This window comes from Neovison vison, chromosome 2 (assembly GCF_020171115.1).
Source record: "Neovison vison isolate M4711 chromosome 2, ASM_NN_V1, whole genome shotgun sequence".
Taxonomy (NCBI): Eukaryota; Metazoa; Chordata; class Mammalia; order Carnivora; family Mustelidae; genus Neogale; species Neogale vison.
Genome location: NC_058092.1, coordinates 233177003 through 233196752, shown reverse-complemented (window position 1 = coordinate 233196752; position 19750 = coordinate 233177003). Strand labels below are relative to the sequence as shown.

Here is a 19750-nt window from a genome sequence, read left to right as displayed (position 1 = left end):
GAGCAAGATAAGATTCCAGGGGAGGACGGGCGGGATTGACGATCGCTCAGCCTTGTGAGTCCGTTTTCTATGCATGAAGAAATGTCTGGACTTGAGGGGGTTTGGGACAGCTCCCAGCCCTGCACGTTCCCCGGGAGCTGTTTGGGAGTCCCTGTCCCTTTGGAATTGTTACCAGTACCAGGTGAGGATTGCTGGTGGCTCTAGGTGGATAGAAATCAGGTTGGGTTTCTATTCTGAGTTTCTCTGGCATGATGGGTAAGGGCACAGGCCTTGACCAGACAGAGCTGGGTTGAGCCTGGCCCAGCCACTGCCCCCTCTGTTGGAGTTTGCGGAGTCAGCCGCATACACGGGGCTGCCAACAGTTCCTGTCTCGGGGCGGGGGGGCCTCCACCTCAGGTAGATTAGCTCGGAGGTTAAGGGCTTCTTGGGCCTTCTAGGAGCCTCTTGAGATGTGGGTGCCGTGTTTGTGTATCCTGCCAAACATTTAAACAGTAACGAACAAAGGAGAAAAAATAGAAAGGGAAAAAATAAGCCTATCAGGAAATTAACAGTTATGCCGAGGTGTGTCCCTGAGAAAGTCAAAGGGACGGAGACCCGCCCTGGCCAGCGCTTCCGGAGTCTGTGGTCAGGCCTCCCAGTGGGAGCTACATTCTTTCGGCACAGGGATGCCTTAACGGGGCCATCCACACGCACCCTTCCACACGAGGTCAGGGTCGTGATTCCCATCCTGGCTCGAAGAGTGGAAATGACTCGTCCAGAGTCGCTAAGCTAGAGAACGCAGACGCTGCCGTCTATCTGGGTATGTTCCAGGCCACACCCTTTCTGTTGCAGCTGGGCCTCCTCAACAGGCCTTTATGGGCCTCCTGGGACCTCTGGTGCCCTTTAAGCCAGTGTCTCCCAGATGCCTGCTCCTGGCCTGGACTCTGGATTTCCTGCTGGCTAGGTTTGGCCTGGTCCTGTAGGAGAAGCCAGAGTCCCTTCCCATGCTGCCCCATCCTTGCAGCCCAGGAGCCCCTGCGCTAGGGGTGCCCGGTCAGCAGAGACCGAGGCGTGCCTTGGGCTGGTGGCCACGAGCGTCTAGAAGTCCAGTAAGCGCAGCGCAGCCTCCCAGATCTGTGCACCCTCTGGCTTCTGCGGTGGCTCCAGACATTCTTCCTGCGGCTCAGAGGAGCCTGCAAGAGGGCATGAGACCTGCTCAGGTGACCCACGGGGCACTGGGCAGAGTTGGGACTCTGAGCCAGGTCTGCTGTCCAGCTACTCCGAGATGCAGGCCCTGCATGCCGCAGCGCTGGATCCGGTTGGAGGGAGGGAACTGGAATGCGGGTTGTCCTGGGAAGGGCACTGGTGGGCCAGAGACCAGGGTGAGTCTCCCTGGAGACTGTCTGCCCTACCCCAAAGTGAAGCCCTCAGGTGAGGCCGTCCTCTCATGGGGCCTCGGGCTTAGGAGGACCAGGACCCCATGCACTGCGCCCCTGCCACTCATCTTGGCTCTGCGGGGGGGGGGGGGGGGGGGGACAGCCGGCCCTGAGAAGCAGAATGTGCCCAGGAATGTCCTGCTGCACCCAAGGCCAGCAGGCATGTCCGTGGCCACCTGCCGGGCTCGGGCAAGCCAAGACATGCTGGCTGAGCCCGGCTGGGCCGCTCTGCTCCTCGCCCCCACAGGGCTCCGGTGGCCAGTGTGGGCCCACGCCGCCCCTTTGCCCAGCATGCCTGCGATTCTGCTGTCACTGTGAGTCCGGGTGGGTGAAAGGCTCTCCTGCCGCTGCTTCCTCCTGGCGCCTCCATCCTGGCACAGCTGGGCACCATGAAGCGGTGTCGAATCCCACGGAGTCGGCCCTCACGTGATCTGATTTCATCACCATCACGGCCCCACGAGAGCAGTTTTAGTTCCCCATTTTACAGACAGGGAAAGTGAAGTTTAAGTTGCATAAGATGCTGAGGGAGACCTGGCCTGGCGGCAGGGGCAGGGCTCCCCCACAGCTGGTGGCCGCTTCAGCCTTGTGCCCGGGAGCCCAGCCCGTCCCTCCAGAGCCCATTGGTTGGCCCGTGGGTGTGGGCCTGGGGGCTCCAGGACAGTGTGCGGGAGGCCCCGGAGGGTGTTGTGGCTGGGTTCCAAAGGGGGAGAAGGAGGTTTGTGAACAGGGTGATCCTGGCTGGGGGAAGGTAGCCCCAGAGGGAGCTGAGGGGGCAGGGGGCCTGCGGGTGAGGTGGGAACAGGGCTGCTGGGGCTGGGGCTGCTGCCATGAGGTGTTTGCTCTTCGCAGAGGCTCGAAAAGGAAAGTGCTGGGTCAGGTTTGAGCCCCGATGAGCTGAGAGGCCCGTGAGGACATTCACGGGACCCCCTAGGTCTGGAGCTTAGAACAAGGTCTGGCCTCAGAGCGGCTGACTGCGGCCCCTGGGGCCAAGGAAGAGTTCTGATTTGGATTTGGGGCCAGGCCTTGAGTCATGTCAAACCTGGTTGGGCACAGCGGCCTCCCTGGGCAGAGCGGGGACACCCCCGGCTCAGGCAGAGCGACTCTGTCATTGCACAGATGGGCCCAGAGCTGGCAGGACTTTCCAGGGCACGCCCAGCGTGTGGCAGGCTGGAGCCCGAGGCCAGTTGCCTGCGTCCCCACCAGGGGCGTCCCGGGTTATGCTGTCCTCGGAGGATGCTTGTTGCCTCCTGCCTTCTGCAGCCTGCTGGGAGGCCGAGCCAGCAGGGGCGACCCTTGGGACCCACCCATTCCCAGAACAGAGGGCAGCTGGAGGCCCAGAGCAGGGCGGGTTTGCCCGAGGCCCTCCTGAGTGGTGCCTGGACGTCGTGTCTGATGCCCCTTCTGCGGACTGTTCTCCTGCCTGCCGCGCCTTCCCGGGGAGCCGTCGCCCTTGACCGAGTCACAGATCTGGGAGGGGGCCCAGGTCGTCTGCCACGGGCCCCTTTGTGGTCAGTGAGGAGCTCCTCGGGGTTTAGGGAGGAAGCCCAACTTCGTGCTGCGAACGTGAGGGCAGCCGGACATTTGTGCACGTCCCCTGGGGCCTCTTCGCAGAGGAGCTTGGCAGAGCAGGGGACCCCTTCTTCGGGGCCCCAGGACAGCCCTGCTCCCAGGCTTGCCCTCCCACTCCGGCTACATGGACAAGCGCCGAGGGGTGGGAGAGCCGGGGCTGTCTGTGTCCAGCCGGGCTGTGGCTCCTGGGAGCGGGCAGGGCTGTGGGTGGCCCCTGGGAAGCCAGGCTCATCCCAAGATGGGGAGCCCTTGTCAGCTGAAAGGGGCAGCCCCTGCGGAGCTTCTCGGCGTCGCTTGTGTAGTTTTCCACGCGATGAATCCGGTAGCTGTGCTCCCGCACCGTGGGCTTACCTTCATGGTTCAGATTTTATTGCTGCGAGGAAAGACGCGTCCCCCCACCAGCTGACAGCAAGTGCGGCCCAAGTTGACACCTGGAGCTTTGTCGCCGCGTCTCCTCTCTCTGTCAGAGGTGAAGCACGGCGACGGCAGGTGGAACCGGCGGCTCCGGCCGCACAGCACGACCCTGGACGCCAGGCCCAGATGTCCGGCTCCGGCGCGTGTCCCAGAGTCCCCTCCCCCGGGGCGCCGGGGCTGGAGTGCGGCAGGCTCCAGGGGCGGTGCCTCCCCACCCCCTTCTGGCAAACTCGCAGCCTCCTCGTAGCGCCCCCCGCTGGCAGGGCCGGGCAGCTGCTCCGAGCGAGCGGCTGACACCCACCAAACTGCGCGTCGGAGAGCAGAGGTTCGGGGCACCAAGCAGCCCCCAAGCCCCACCTTGGGTTTGCCCACAAAGCCTGGAGCAGGAAGCCCCAAACCAGCCTCTACCCGGCGGGCAGGGAGCCACGCGAACCTCTGCGGCAGCGAGATGTTTTCCCGGGATCCCCCGGCTCCAGCTGCGATCCGTGGGAGCCCCTCCAGCCGCTGAGCGGCCGCTCGCCCGCAGCCCACGCGCAGACGTCTGGCACCTGTGTGGCCGGGGTGGCACTTCTCGGCGTTTTCACATCCCGTGCTTGTATGAACCTCAGGTTTAATTTGGTGATTATTAAGTGCAGGAACTCGGGGCTGGTAGGGGCTTTTCTTTCCTGCCCAGTTCTGCAAAGTTCCATTTTCAGAAATGCACAAGCCTCGTTCCTGCCAGTAAGAAGGAAAGCCAAAAAGAACTTTGATGGAGAAACATAAAAATGACTTAATTTGGAGATGGGGGGGCCTCCTTTTTTTTTTGAAAATGGAAGTGACCATTTGAATAAGATTTGGGCCTGTGGGTCATCCTTCTCTGAATTTCTAACTCAGTGTGTATTCTCCTCTTAAAATTAACACACACATACATACATACATATTTTGTTTTTTGATAGTACCTTCATGTGTTCAAAAATTAAAATAATAGTGGAGAGTCTTGCCTTCAGGTTAACTGCTACTTTGTTTCTTGTGATCCTTCTAGAACTCCTTTATGCAAATAGAAGCAGATGATAATTTCCCTTTTTTTTCCCCCTCTCTTACACAAAAGATAACCTGCTTTATCTACTCTTCTGCACTTTGCTCTCTTAAATGACGGACCCGGGAGGTGTTTTTGTGTCAGAGCCAAGCTGCAGGATGTCCTGTCCTGTGACCATGGCCCCTCTTTCCCAGGCTGCCCTCCCGGGCCCCCGAACCCATGCTGGCGTGCGCAGCAGTGAGCTCCGGAGCTCCTGCGTCCTCTCAGCCATGCAGGTGGGTCCTCCTGGAGATGCAGTCCCCCAGGAGGGCCGCTGGGCCACGGATGGCGTGTGTGTCACCTGGAGGGTGTGGCCCCAGTGACATTGTAGGAGCCACGGCCCCCGATGGTTTCTGCAGGTGGCCCATGTCCCCACTGACACACACTGGCCACACGTGAGTTTTGCCAAGTGGATGAGTGACACATGGTCTCTCCGTGACCCCTTAGTTTGCCTTTCCGTTAGCAGTCACGCCTCTGTCCTTTGTCTGTCTGAAAGCTGTTCAGGTGTCCTGAGCTGGGTTCATTTGTCTTTCTAAGAAAGTTGAGTTATTATTGCTCTTTTTCTTCTCCGTGGTGTATTAGGAAGATGAGTTTTTCCTGGCGTATGAGCTATAGATCTTGATCTCTAATTTGTTCTTTGCCTTGGACTTCGCTTTTGCCATCTTGTAACAGCTTTATTAAGATACAATTCACATGCTGTACCCTCCACTCATTTAAAGTGTACAAGTTCAGGGGCACCTGGCTGGCCGAGTGGGTGGAGCATGTGGCTCCTGATCTCAAGGACGTGAGTGAGAGCCCATGTTGGGTATAGAGATTAAAAATGCGTTTAAAAAATAAATTAAAAATCTTGGGGGGAAAAGGCGTACACATTTTAGTGGTTTTCATATATTCCTGACTTGGTATATTCCCGTCAGTGTGCCAGCGGGTCATTGTAGCCCATCTTAAGACACTTCACCATCCCCCCAAAAAGCCCCATACCTCCCAGTAATCACTTCCCATCACCCTCAGCCACTCCCCAGCCCCGGACAACCTAAAATCGACCCTCTGGATGGGAAGTCGCCAGTTCTGGACTTCCTGTGTAAACGGGATTATGCGGCACGTGGTCTCTCGTGTGGCTTCCTTACTCAGCCTGGCGTCTCCACGGTCCCATCTGTGGCAGCAGGTGTCACGGCTTCCTCCTTCTGTGGCCGGACAGTGCTCCATCATCCAGACAGACTGCATCTTGCTGATCCATTCTTTGTGGGCGGACAGCGCAGTTGTCTCCACGTTGGGGGCGTGGTCAGTGACGCCCCGTGAACGTTGGGCTCACGTGTTTGTGTGGACACGTGTTTGTGTGGACGCGTCTTTCCTTCTCCTGGGTATGTACCAGTTCTGGAACTGCTCGGTCACATGGTAGCTCTGGGTCTCATGTTTTGAGAAACTGCCAGACTGTTTTCCCAAGTGGCCATACAATTTTACATTCCCTCTGATGCTTGTGGCATTTTTTGACCCGTGTATGTTTTTATCGAATTTACTATTTTATGAATCTGGATATGGAGTTTGAGAAAGGTCCCTCTATCCCGAGATGATAAAGAAATTCTCCCATGTTTCTGGGCCTTATACTGCAGTGTTTGGCCCTCGTGGATGGACTTTATCATGGATGTGGCCTGAGTATGGAGCCAGCTTTTCTTTTCTTTGTTAATGGCCCCCATTCATCTCAACACCAGCGACTGAAAATTCCGTCCTTTACTCTCTGCTCTGAGATGCCACCGGCACGGGTGCTGAGGCACTGAGGGGATGTCTTGGTCTCTGCGTGTCCGCATGTGGTAGGGAACTCTTCATTATTGAGACTCTCATGTATGTCTTTGCATCTGGTAGAAAGCGTGTCTCCTCTGTTCCATACAGTTTTCCTGATTAATCTCTCCTGTTAATTTTTTTAATTTTTAAAAAAGATGTTATTTCTTTATTTGACGGAGAGACAGTGAGAGAAGGAACACAAGCAGGGGGAATGGGAGAGGGAAAAGCAGACTTCCTACTGAGCAGGGAGCCCTGTGCAGGGCTCAATCCCAGGACCCCGGGATCATACCCAAGCCAAAGGCAGACACTCAACCACTGAGCCACCGAGGCACCCCTCCTGTTTATTTTCCATTAAAAACTTGAGAATCGCTTTGTTTGAAGATGGTTGGGTTGGGGGGGTTGTGTGCTATTGATATTTTACATTGGGATTGCATTCAGTTTAGGAATTCCCTTGGGGAGAATTTACACATTTTTGAGGTCCAAGTCTTCCTGTCCACAGCACACCGTGTTACTCTGCTTCGTGCAAGCCTGCATTTGTGTTCTTGACAGTTTTCTTCGTATCATTTTGGCCAGTTTTTACATTTCTGTTCCCAGAGATTGTACCTTCTGTGTCACTGCCGTGTCTTCTTACTTCTGAAAGCAGGTTTGGATTAAAAAGGGCATTTGGGGGGCGCCTAGGTGGCTCAGTGGGTTAAGTCTCTGCCTTTGGCTCAGGTCATGATCTCAAGGGTCCTGGGATCAAGCCCTGCATCGGACTCTCTGCTCAGTGGGGATCCTGCTCCCCGCCCCCTGCCTGCCTCTCTACCTGTGATCTGTCAAATAAATAAAATCTTAAAAAAAAGGGGGGGGAAGTTGGGGATGCCTGGGTGGCTCAGTTGGTTAAGCCTCTGCCTTTGGCTCAGGTCATGATCCCAGAGTTCGAGGATCATGTTCACATCGGGCTCCCTGCTCTGTGGGGAGTCTGCTTCTCCCTCGGCCCCCCGCCCCCGGCTCTCATGCTGTCTCTCGTACTCTGTCTCAAATAAATAAAAATTTTAAAAGGGCAGTTGGATTTGGCCCCCTGTGGTACAGATTCTGTTCCAAAACCTGAGCCCTCTGGGCCCGAGTGAGGTGTGGGGCGGGTGGGGGTGGGCGGGCGGCAGGGGCTCAGGTTTGCGGCCCCTTCATTGGCCTCCTTGGTGCTCTCGTTGCAGTCATTTCCCCAGACAGTGCTATGACTTTGGGGCTCTTCTTAGCCTCCTGGTACAAAGGAGAAACTGAGGCTCAGAAGTTTAATGGTTTGCCAGGGTTCCGCAGAGGGCACTCAGGAGCTGGGATTCCAGCCCTGGCTTGTCTAGCCTTTTCTGGGCCGCCGTTCTGCCTGAGGATCAGCTGTTCTCCGGAGCGCAGCCTGGAAGTCAGAGGTCTGGTCGCATGTCAGCTACCAGTCCTAATCCCTGATCTTGACCTCAGTCTGCCAGTCTGCAAAATGCAGTTGTTAAACTGGTTGACGATTTGCTCATTTTTCCAAAAAGAATCCTCTTTCTCCGGAAGTCACTATTTGGAACAGGGACACAGAGCTGCGAGGGCCCGATACTCTGGAGTCTTTGCTCCCTGCGCCCCGCTGTGGCCCTCAGATCACCCAGCTCCAGGCATCTGGACAGAAACCGTGCCCTTCCATGCTCTCCTGTCCTGCTCCTGTAGGAGCTGCCCCCCGACACCCTATACGTCCCGGCAGCATGTTAGCCTTGGCCCCCTGCCAGAGCCCTTGTGTGCTTTGGAAAGGCCCCTGGACTTTTGTTAGGCAAGGAATTCTCCTTACTCCAACCCGAGAGCGAGGTGGTTTCACAAGTCCTGTCCTGAGTGTGTGCTGGCTGGGACGCACGCCGCAGAAACAAAATGTTGGGTTTTCTGATTGCCAGAGTGCTGGAAGGCCCTTTCGCATTGGCTTCCACACCTTCTGTGTCCGGACGGGCCATCTGCCCCCTGGGGTTCCGGTGCAGAAACCATGTCTGTCACAGTGTGGCCTGGGCCGGGGAGGGGGGCACCACTCAGAGGGCTTGCGGGGCTCTGGGCCACCAAGGCCTGTCCTTGCCCACGGCAGTCTGGGGCCCTCCGGGCTGCGCAGGCGCACAAGCCGAGCCAGGTGGGGCTCGCCACGTGCGTCCTCCCTTATGCTCCCAGGCTGCTTTGAGCTCCTCACGTGACCCGTCACCCGAGCCAGGCAGTGGGGTGCAGGGTCAGGGCTGCGTGGGGCTAGGCATGGCACACACAGGCTCATGGATGGCTTCCAGAGGGGATGGGATGCAAAGATGGGTTTTGGTGGGTGAACAGAGCCTGCCAGGTAGAGAGGTGCTCAGTAAACATGTGTGGCCTCTGCGGAAATAAATTGTGGAAGTGGTGGCCCAGGAAGCCAGGGACATCCTAGTAACTGGCAGGGCTGTCATTATGCCCCAGAGATAGTTGCTGGCTCCCTGGGATTTTGATTCTAGAACCTGTGATCTGGGAGAGAGCCCCAGGTAGCCAGTGCCAAATCAGAGGGCTCACTGGGCCCCAAAGGCTCCCCTTGGGGCAACTCTATTTCCTATTTTTACGGGCCTATCTGGGTTTCCCTTGTTTCTGTGGATAGAGAAACAGTCTAGACTCGAAAAGGCTGCCTCTTGTAGAGCCCAAAGGTAAGCATTTCATAGAAATGGGCTGGGCCTCGACACAGGCCTGTGTGAGCAGCTGACCCGCCTGGCACAGAAGTGTGAGCTGGGCTGTGGCTGGGGCACGATGATAAGGGGCACAGAGCGAAGGGCCAGCCTTTCCAGGGCCCTGAGCAGCGGTGTCCAGCACAGGCCGTGCCGCTGGGCTCAGGCCTCTCGAGCCCCAGCATGTCACCCCGCTGCTCCCCCCAACAGTGTTGACCCTGGGCAGCCTTGGCAGAAACTGCCCCCCCCACCCCAACGTGACTCCTTGGGCCCCGGAGCTTCCTCTGAGACAGCTGGCCTTCATGCAAAATTCAGATTTGCCAGAGATGGATTCTCGTTTGGCCCAGCATGTGCTGGGACCTTTTTTTCTTCTCCAAGACATTAAAAACAACAGCACCAACAACAAAGGACAAACCCACCCCCAGGAAATCTCATGTCTTGCCTCCTTAGTTGTTTCTGTGCCAACGTCCAGCATAAATGAGACTTAGAAAACTTCCAGGCCGCTAGCCATCCTCGTGGTCTGGTGCTCTCTTGATGCTTGGAGAGTTGTGTTCTCATCAGAGTGTCTGGGAAGGAAATGGCCTCTGCTTCGCCAGAGCCCTGGACCCAGCAACTTTCAGCAGAGCGGCTGCAAGGCCCCGGGCAGCTCAGGCCAGGAAGGCTCTGGGTCCGATGATCCTGACTTGTGAGTTGGGCTTCTTTAGGGCCCTCTTTCTAGAGGGACTAGAGGTAGCTCCCTCCAAATCTGTGACGCAAAGAGATCTGTAAAGCTGGATTGAAAAGAGGGGGACAGGCTTCCACGGAGGAAAAGCCAAGTGTGCTTGTCTAGTCCAGCAGCCAAAGCTGGAGTGGGGGGCTCTCGCTGGGCTCGTCTGGGAAGCGTGCGCCTCGGGGGCCACGTGTTGTCCCAGTGCAGTGCTAGCTGTAAGGCTCTAAGGCGCGCTTTGTGGGGACACTATGCCCAGGACACAGAACAGCCCTGGAGAGGGGTCCCAGCAAACAGCCGGCCGTGCTCCTGCAGCCGGCCTCTGGCCAGGACCCACATTGCTGTTCTGGAAAGTCAGCAGTGGGGGAGCCAGACCTGGGCCCACTTCCTCCAACTCCAGAAGCTCTGTCCCAACTGTCCACCGCCCGTGCTAGGTTCAGGGCCTTGGGGGGGTTCAGGGCATTGGGGGTGGCCAGGGAGACGGGAATGAGAACAGCTTGCCCTCTTTAGGGTAGGACGGTCGGGAGAAAGGGGACCGGCACTCCAAAAGCCCACGTTTGCCCTTGTCCTTGCGTGGGATGCCCCTAACCCTTCCTCCACCCTCTGGCATCCTGGAACTCTTCTCAGGAGAAGTCTCTTGTTTCCCTACCCACCAGACTTAATGCTCTGGGTCTTTATTGGTAAAGCCTGTGGTGCAGTTCAGCTTGTAGACGATTCTGGGTTCCCTCCCTTGTGCCCCTCTAGGCTGGCATTAAAGCAGTGACACTAGAGGAGGGACTGAGCTTGGGGCCCAAGTTGGTGCATGCAGCCAGCTGGGGCTGAGTGTCTGTTGAGGTAACGTGGGTTTCCTGGGGGCAGGAAACCAGTCCATCTGGAGGGACCGTGACCTTCCTGGACCCTCCACAGTGTGGGTGGTTGGGGGGGCGGGGGAGGGACTGGTTGTCGAGAAGGGAACTGGGCCTGCAGATGAGGTGCTGTTGCTGCCCAGGATCTGGTGGGCCTCTGTCTGCAAGGAGGACCACACAGCCTTTCACTGGGGCCGCACCGCGGAAGGTGAGGACCTTTGTCTCTGTCCCCAGGGCCGGGCCAAGGCCTCCCACCCAGGAGGATGTAGGAATGCGGAAGAGGGGCCCATTGCTCCTGGCTGTGAAACCCGGGGGGACGGTTGGGGTGGGCTGGAATGTGGCTGGCTAGAGCTGAGGTCTGACGGATCTGATGGGAAGATCTTGACGTTTAGGGCTCCTTCTGGAAGCTGCCCCAGACTCTGGGACTGGGGTGCTGAACAGTGTTTCCAGCCACTAGCCTGAGGCCGCGGCGATGGCTGCTTCTGATCTTGGTTACCTGAGCAGGCCTGTGCCCAAGTGGGTGGCCAATCCCTGGGCCAGGGCTGGGCCTCAGGAGAGCAGAGTTTGGGGTGGGGGACTTTTGTCCCGGAGCAACCATTTCACCATGGAATGATGTGTTCACGTGGCGCTTTGAACTTGTTAGCAGCTTTTCCCCAGACATTTTTGAGGGCCCGCAGGCCTCGGGGCCTCCAACAGGCCCGGGCAGTGTTCTTCTGTGGGAGCCGGGCTTCTGGGGAGTGTGAGCTGCCAGGAGAGACTGGGCAGGACCCTGCCCCCAGGGCGCGGTGGGCACAGGTAGCCCTGGGCCCTGGGCGTCGGCACAGGGTAGGCTCACCGGGGACGGAGTCTGGGCAGGACGCACACTGCCACATTGTGTCGGTCACGTTGCTCCCTGGCAGGTGGGACTTGCCACCAGCTGGGGCACTCGGCGGGCTGGTCTCGTTTTTTCCAAGACTGTGGCCGAAATGGCTGAGTTTTGAGTCAACAAAGTTTTCAAGGTGACATTGGCTTTGCAGTCAAGCAGCAGGTGCCTTTGAGGACTTCTGGGGGGTGGGGTTCGGTGACACCCTGGGGTATGCTTGTGTCAACATTCACCAACCACTCCTGGCAGATTCTTGCCCTCTTGCAAAGCAGAAAGGACCTCGTTATCCCAGACAGCTGCCGCAGGGTGGCCCCAGGTGCCCCGGGCCACCCCTTATCTGCCGGGTGTGCTGAGGTCCGTAGCTCGGAGGCTCTTATGTGAAACCCTGGTGCTCATTGGTGGCAGAGCCCAGGTCTGTGATAGCCTGTCCCTCCTCAGCTCTCTCCAGGGACTACATTAGGCAAAGGCAGGAAGGTCCCAGCAGACTGGGGGCCCCAGCGCCCTGCTGCTGGTGCGGCTAATGTTTAACCTGATTAGTGTGCAGACACAGACGGTCACATTTGCCATAAAGCCAGACGCAGAGTCCTCCACCCCCTCCACTTGCACCTTTACCCTGCTGCCCCCCCACCCCAGGATCTGTGGGCGGGGGGCAGTCCGAGCAGCCAGGGAGGGTGAACGCAGTCTCAGGAGTGTTTCCTGTTCAGGTTTACGCCAGCCTTCCCACTGTTGCCATGTTGGGGCTCCCAGCAGGTGTCTGGCACGCTGGGGTGAACGGCCGTGGGCGATCCCCGGGGCCACTGCCTGTGACCCCCTCCGTAGCACATCCGGCTCACATCAGACATTATTACTCTGTAACAGGTGTCACTCGCCACTCTCTGCATGTCCTCACACAACACAGCTCCTCTAGGGCCAAGAGGCTGACTGCGCAGCCCGGCAGCAGGGCCTGGTCGGGCTCCTTGGGTACCTGGGCTCCAGACATGTCCCCACCTTGCTTCTGCTGCTCTGTGTGCAGAGCAGCTGGGGACCCGGCCTGAGGTGGAGGTTGACAATCCTGTCCAGGCAAGGCCATCCGCCCACTTCCTTCTGTCCTGGCTCAGGTCTAGGCAGGAGAAGAGAGTGGCTGGAAGGCAGAAGGGGCCCCCGAGACCCTCCCCTCACGGGGGTCTGGGGCCTCCACCTGCCAAGAGTCAGGTCACATTCTAGTCTGGGGGCCATCTCCAGCTCTCCGCAGTGGTGGGGAACAGAATGTGCACCGTGTGGACGGAGGCCTTGCTGAACCCCACAGCGCCCCTAGGCCAGGGGACGGGAGGGCCCCCAGTCGGCGGGGACCGTCACCTGGGCTTCCACCAGGCCTGGGCCAGCCTCACAGCTCTCATCGGTGGCCTGGCCCTTCTCTCTTTGATCCCAGCGCGCTCTCCCAGAGTCCCCCAGCACCACCACCCGCCCCCCCACCCCCGCCCTCCGGGCTTCACCTTTCTTGGTTAATCAAAAGATTCCAAGGAAGGCAAACCCATGAGACCAGTTTGCTCCGGAGCGTTTGGGAACAATGAGCGAGCCCAAGACGCGGCACAGCCACCTCCTCCAGAGAGGGCGGCTTTTCTTTTCCGTTGGCTGAGCCTGTTTCAGCCGCTCGTTTGCCAGGACAGCCGGTGGTCGTCCTTGCCGCGGAGTGTGTGTGAACACCGCAGCCTGTGAAAGAACCGGGGCCCTTGGGACACGCCTGTGATCTCGGCGCTCCCGGTCCCCACCTCACGCCCCAAAGGCCTCTCCTCTGCCCTCTAGCCCATCTCTCCTCGGGTCCCCTTTGAGAGGAGACTATATGGCTGCTGGTCCTTTGGGGGGTCCCCAGAGCGAGGCTGTGGGCACCCCCAGCCGTCATACCCCTCTGTCCCAATTCGTGGTGAAAGCAGGCGTTTAACCTCACCCACTTGTGCGCAGGACTGGGCCTGCCCCCTCTTGAGAACAGGTGTCCCCAAGCACCCTGGGGTCCTGTTGGAGCTGCACCTGCCACTCAGGGAGCCCCCGGGCTGGCCCCACACAGGCAGCACTTGGCAGGCAGCCTCTGTTTCCCACTGGGCCCTCAGAGAGCCTACGGAACAGGTAGGGACCATTGTTTACCTCTTAACAGGTGAGGCAGCCGGGGCCAGGGAGGCTGAGGGGTCTGCTTGAGGCCCCTGGTGGGCGAGCCCAGCGACCCGGCCCGCAGAGCTGCGGCATCCGCCCGCGAGGGCCCGCCGGAGGGGAGGCGCTGCGTTTCTGCCAGCTCGCCCTGGGGAAGCGCGGTCTGCTCCGGGTTCGGAGCCCGGCCTTCTCGCCGCAGCTTCCCTTCGCCTGGGTGGTATCCAGCTCGGGCCCTTTCCTTCATGTGTGGGTAACTGGATTTTGTGTGTGTGAACCCGCTGTTCACTGGCCGGGGCATATTTCCTCACGCCCACTTGCCGACGGCCCCTCTTCTTGCCCGGCTGTTGGAGGAGGCCGGGCTCTGGTGGGCCTCCACCGCCCCGCCGACCCTTCACCAGGTCGCCCCAGGGGCTGCGGCTGCCGTCGGGGCCGTACAGCCCCTGGGTTTGGGATGGGCGCGGGACCCCGGCTGACCCGTGCGTCTGTCTCCCCACAGAACTGTCAGACCTTCAGCAGCCTCAGCTGCCTGAGCGCGGGGATGGAGGACTGCGGCCCGCACAGCCCCTTTGCCCTCCACGTCAGCAGCACCAGGTCCTGGACCGCCTTGCTCTCGGCCTCCGCCTCCAGCCTGGGGGGCAGGACCCCCGCCGGGACCCCGGTCCCCGAGCCTCTGCCCCCAGCCTTCGACGACCAGCTGGCCTGCAAGGAGGAGCAGAGCTGTGAGGAGTCGGGCGGCTGCGGCCTGGGCGACGGCTGCGCCCGGAGTTGGGGGCCGGCCTCGGCCTGGCGGGACCGCGGGGCAGCCGGGAACAGCCCCTGCTCCCTGGACGGCGAGTTGGACATTGAACAGATCGAGAACAACTGAGGGGCGGCGGGCACTTGAGGCGGGGAGCCCCCCGCAGGCCCGGCCGCGCCGCACCGCCGCCCGCCCCCGCATCTCACCGGCACAGCGGCCGCGGCCGTCCAAGGGGCCGCCGGAGCCCGAGAGCAGCTTCCTGGGCTGGGCCCCTTCCCCCCGTTCCTCGCCGGCCGCCCTGCCGGGTCCCGCAGAGTCCGCTGCTCTGTGCTCTGTGGGGCTGGCGGGGGTGGGCGCGTGCTCAGGGCCGTCCTGCGGGGTCGGGCCCTTCCCGGCCTCCTGCTCAGGTTCATTTCCGGGGGGTCGGCCCCACAGCCTCCTTCAGTCCGTTGTATTCCGTGCCTTCTCTCCCAGGTCTCCCTGCTTCAGGCTTGGGAAGGTTCGGGAGACGCTTTCCTCTGGAGTAACATCAGAACCATTTGGCCTTAATTCCAAGTGTGGGAGACCGAGGCCCTGGGGTGCCGGGGTGGGGGGCACCATGTCGGAACTCTGGGGGCCTGGCGAACAGCTCGGGCTGCTTGTTGGAGGCGTCTGCGTTGGGTAGACGTGGGTGGGTCTGTTGGCGAAAAGAGAACTCCCTGCCTCTCCCGTGGCGTGGAGAGCCTGACCCCCTGGCTCTCTGCCACTCCGGGAGCCGCTTGGGCAGGGCTGGCACGTGGCAGCCATTCTCTTTGGCCAACCTGTCCCTGGGGGATCAGCTGGATTCAGGTGAGCCAGGAGAGGTCACCAGTAACGGGCAACCTCTTGAAAACGTCCTCGGGAGGCAGGAGCTGTGAGCAGGTCCGTGCACCCAGGCCCTGTGCACGTTTCAGGGGTGGAGGCGGCCTGTGGGCTGCTCTGGGGGGCCTGGACCGGGGACCCGCAAGGCCGCCTGCCGTATTCGAAGCACACTGGCGCTGGTCGGTGGGATGCTGGCCTTCATCCCAGTGCACCCCCGCCCCCGATGAGCGCCCCTGCTGCTCAGCCCGGGGAGCAGAGCGCCTCCACGCGGCGTCCATACGGCGGGCACAGTGCAGGGAGCATGCACGGTCCCCAGCTCCAGGCACCCCTGCGGATGCCCTGCTGCAGGGGAGCCCGCCCAACCCCTCCCCAACCCCGACCCCCTGAGGTTTCGCTCTCAGGAAGCCCGGCTGGCAGACACACCACACGGGCTCTGCTCTCTCGGACTCTGGCTTGTAGCAAACTTGGCATCTTCCTCAGACAATAGCAATTTTGTCGGCTTATGAGCAAGTGGCTCCTTTCCCCACTACGGCTAAAAATAACCGGTGTATTCTCTTGAGTTTGCTGACACGTAACAAAGGCACATTCGTAGTCTCCCTGCTTTTGCTCATCTTCTGTGGACAGCGAAGGCCTCACGTGCACAGAGTGAGCACCAAGGTTCTCACTCTCTTTCCCCAAAAGAAAGACCCTGTTTGGGAAACTGTACTCACACCTTCACGGTTTGCCTCCACGAAAAGCGTGGTGCTCAAGTTCTGATTTCTGGGGTGGTGTTTCTTAAAAATCAGCCACAAGATGCTTGTAGAGAAGATCTCAATTCAGTGAACACAATCCCAGATTGTGTTCAAAGCCTCAGGTCAGATAGCATCATGGTTGTGTGGACACAGGGAAGGTCCTGGGGCCGGAAACAGTTCCCTTCAGTGGCTCCCACCAAAGGCACGTCCCCTCAGGACCCCGAAGAGAAAGCAGGGAGCCGGTGGCTCTGGGTGGGCCTGCCATCTTGCCTCGTCCCCCCGTAGTGGGTCATGGAGGCCACATCTTCTTAGAGCAAAGCCAGCGGGGGCTGGGGTCGTTGAGTTACAAATTGGGAGAGCACACTCTGGTGACTCCTCAGAAACCTTGGCACCCAGTACTGGCACCCAACCCACACCAAGAGGGGCCACTGAGGGAGTGTGGTCTCTTAAACCTCCTTCCTGTGGAAGGAGTCCCATCCAGGGTCCCATCTCCTGGTCCACAGCACAGTGAGGGACTGAGGTGAGCCAGACGGACCTGAGTGGTGACCCCCCACCCCTGCCTTTCCTCAGGGTCAGCTGGGCAGGCACCTGAGGTGGTGGGTGTGTGGCACAGCGCCATGGGGCGGGCGACCTGCCTGCATACCCCACCCACCAGCTGCTTCCCCGTTCTCAGGCCTTGTGGCAAGGAAGGCCAAGCCTTCCCACCTCCGCCCGAGCTGGTCCCGTCGACCCTCAAACCCAGTCCTGTGGCACTTTCGGGCAAAAGCTACCCCAGCCCCAGGCAGGGTTTGGCCCTCCAGCCTCCTCAGGCCCCTCTTTGCTGTCCTCACTCCCGCCAAAGCTCCTAGCGCAAGCCCACAGCAGCAGTGGGGGAGAGCGGCCACTGCCCCTTCTTCTCCGAGAAAGAAATGCCCTCCGGTCGTCTCACATTCCCCTTGGACTAGAGCGCCCGCCCCGTGCAGAAGGTGCCGCCCTGCCGTCCAGGCAGGCGTGTCCCTCTCGGCCCTGCTGACGCCGGGACTTCTGGTCTGGAGGCTCTTGGAGGGAGGCTCGCCCAGGGGCTCCCTCTGGCTGCGTGTGCCTGTCCCCGCGGGGCCGTGGGCGGGCTGGCACGCCTCTCCTAGGGGATGCCTGTGAGCTCCTGCCTCTGAAGGAGACCCAGGGAGTTCCGAGCTGGAAGGGGGCCTGAACTAGCCGCCTGCCTGCCCGGGGTCCCTGAAGGACGAACGCAGGGTTGTAGCTCCCAGAGAGCGGGGTGGGGAGGAGAGGCTCCCTGTTGCGTGTGTCCCGACCTGCTCCGGAAGGAGCATCTGCTACGGCCGTAGGACTGACAAGAGCCGCTGTCTGCCCGCAGGGCCTGGGCCGGGCCGGGGTCCGTGGCCTTAACCGTTTACCACAAACCCTCTTGCCTTACTCGCGGTGGAGGCCGGGGCTGGCGCGGGGCCCGCGGGCAGACACGACGTCCAGGCCACGGGGGTGCTTGTGCCGATCACCCATAGATTTTCATTCTCAGAAAGCCTTACTCGTCATCAAAATGTTTGTAGCAGGAAAGTTTTGTGAATTTGTACGCGGAAAGAAAATTTAAATAAAGGAAAAGTCCACGTTGAAAAGAAAATCCCAACGTTCAAATGGGTCTCCTAGTGCACAGGGCGGCGCGCGAGCTCCCTGCTCCCGCGGAGGCTTCCCTGGGCGGCGGGTTCGGGCCGCTGCGGGTCTCGGGGAGCTTCCGCGGTACTTAACACAGAGCCCTGGATGCTCTGCCGCGGGCCCGGCCTGCACCCCCACATCTGCCCGTGAGGTTCAAGTCATGCGCACTCCGTGGCCAGCTGGGCCGTGGCTGCCGTGGCCCAGGCACTCCGCCCCCCACCCCGCCCCGTACAGGTAGTGACGCCGCATCTTGCCACAGCCGCGCAGCTGGTCAAACCTCTCCTGCTGGCTCCAGTCAGAGGAGAGCCTGCCTAAGATAATGCAAACCACCCCCCAGAGCACAGCAGAGATCTCGTAGCCTAGGTAGGATAGCCTGTTCTAGCATAGTCTCTTTGGCAAATAGGTTGTGTTTTCAGTGCGTGGAGGAGATGTCCCAGGAGCTGCTGGGGGGGCTGTAGCGTGCTTTCCCGAGGCTCCGCCCGTGGGACTGCTGAACCCCCAATAGTGAGGCAGCCGAAGCTAATGGCGTTGGGCCAGCCCGCCGGGGGCCGAGCCACATGTGTGCGGAAGGCACTGGGCCTGCACCCCGCACCCCCGCCACGGCTGCCTGTCCTCCCACGCGGGCCACAACTGTCTTGCACTAGAGCCGCTCTAGTCTCTCAGGAATTTGCTTGTTCCTCTTACTGTGTAAATAAAGCTTCCTGGTTCAGTACCCAGCCTCCGGGAGCCTGCTGCGTGGTTTGTCGGCTGTGGTGGATTGGTGGCTCCCCACTCTGTCCACGGGAGCAGTGGCTCTGGGTTGGCAGGGGCCGAGGCCAGGCCCTCCTCTCCCCTCCGAGCCTCAGGGTCAGGGTGGTGAGATGGGGCGAACAGACACCTTAGCTCTCCAGAGGCTGATGCGGGAAGGGGAGCGAGCCACTGCGTGGCCACAGCTGTGGGCATGAGGGAGCCCTCTAGAGGCACCGTCCGAGCTGCCCGGTCCCCAGGGCAACGCGTGTGTACACGGGTGCGTGTTTGGAGGTGGAGGGGCCGGCCTCTCTGTCCATCCGGGAGCCAGAGACCCCAGGACGGCAGAGCAGACACCGGCTCCATGGGATTCCGGAGTCAGGAGCGGGAGAGGAGTCCGCCTTCGCCAGCTGGGCCCCGCACAGGGCCGTGCGCCCCAGGTCGCGCTGCTGCTGCTGCTGCTGCCGCCGCGGAAGGCCCGGCCTGGCGCCCCGCAGCCTGCCGCCTCCCCCCACGGGCTAGGCGAGGACGTGGTGCGGGCGGGCCGTTCCCCACGCGGGCAGCAGGGCTCAGACCCGCACGGCTCCCGCTGGTGGGGGGGCCGGCGCTCCCAGCCTGACCCAGGGTGGGCTCCGGGGCGCACAGTCCGCGTGCCTGGCCCTCCAGACCGCGGGCGCTCGGCTAGCCACGCTCGGGAGGCTGAGGACAGGCTTCAGAGGCTCGTTTACATTTCTGTAACCCAACGTTTGCCCATGAAATCGAACCACAGAGTTTCTGCCTAGAACACTGGCCAGGTCCCGAGGACGTCCCTGTGGCTGTGAGGCACCAGAGCACTCTGGACTCTTCCTGTGGCTGGTTTTCCTTCTCGCAGCCGCCCCCGTTCCAGGACGGTGTAAGTGTTTGTGCCCCAGGTGAAACTCTGCTGCTGTGGCTGAAGCTTGGGGGCTGGGGAGCCCCTCCCCCTCTCCATAGGCATCCCTGCAGGGCCAAGGCCCAGGGACCCAGGGACTCTGCCTCCTGTTCCCTGCCCAGGTGGCCCTAGACAGACCTCCAGCCCTCCTCAGCTGAGGTCCCTGGCTGGGCCCCAGCCTCCAACTGGCCTCACTTAGGGGCATCTGCTCTCCGCTCAGCCTGCCCAGCCACGGCCACCCTGCATCTCCCCCAGTGCCAGGGGAAGGACACGGCCCGAGCTCCTGTGCCTCCAGATCTGCCTGAAAGCCGGACTCTGCCCCGGGCCCCAGCGCCGGGCTCACGGGTCTGTGGCCCCCGGCGCCGGGCCGTCTGGCACCTGCATCCGATGTCAGGCCGCGAGCCGACGGAGCGGCTCCAGGTGTGCACAGGCTGAAACCCCTGCAGGGCTTACACGGGAGTCCGTGCCCCAGACCCCGGCACCACGGCGGACTCGGCCAAGCCGCAGTGTGTTAAAGAAGGCTGGGAGGGGTCTGGAAGGAATCGCCCCGGACAGTCACGGAGGGCAGACTCCGACTTTTGGTTTCTTTTTATACCAATGTGTTCACCCTCTGAATGGGGCACTTTTGAGAGAAAGGGAGAGGTCCTCGGGATGATCACACCAACATGGGGGGGGAACCACGAGCCCCAGGAGGCAGGCACGTGTGTCCTGCCCTGCGTCCCCGTC

The 19750-nt window shown here is 60.7% G+C and overlaps 1 protein-coding gene across 4 annotated transcripts in view; it reads left to right on the top strand.

Annotated features, from left to right (window-relative positions):
* Window positions 1-18109, top strand: part of FAM53B (family with sequence similarity 53 member B) — a 120118-nt gene extending 102009 nt beyond the window's left edge. For all 4 annotated transcript variants that reach the window (XM_044240697.1, XM_044240695.1, XM_044240698.1 and 1 more), the window contains exon 5: window positions 13931-18109. In XM_044240697.1, the coding sequence (XP_044096632.1) occupies window positions 13931-14299 (369 nt within the window). In that variant the 3' untranslated portion in view covers window positions 14300-18109. The remainder of the gene's footprint in view (window positions 1-13930) is intronic.
* Window positions 18110-19750: the final 1641 nt, after the last annotated feature.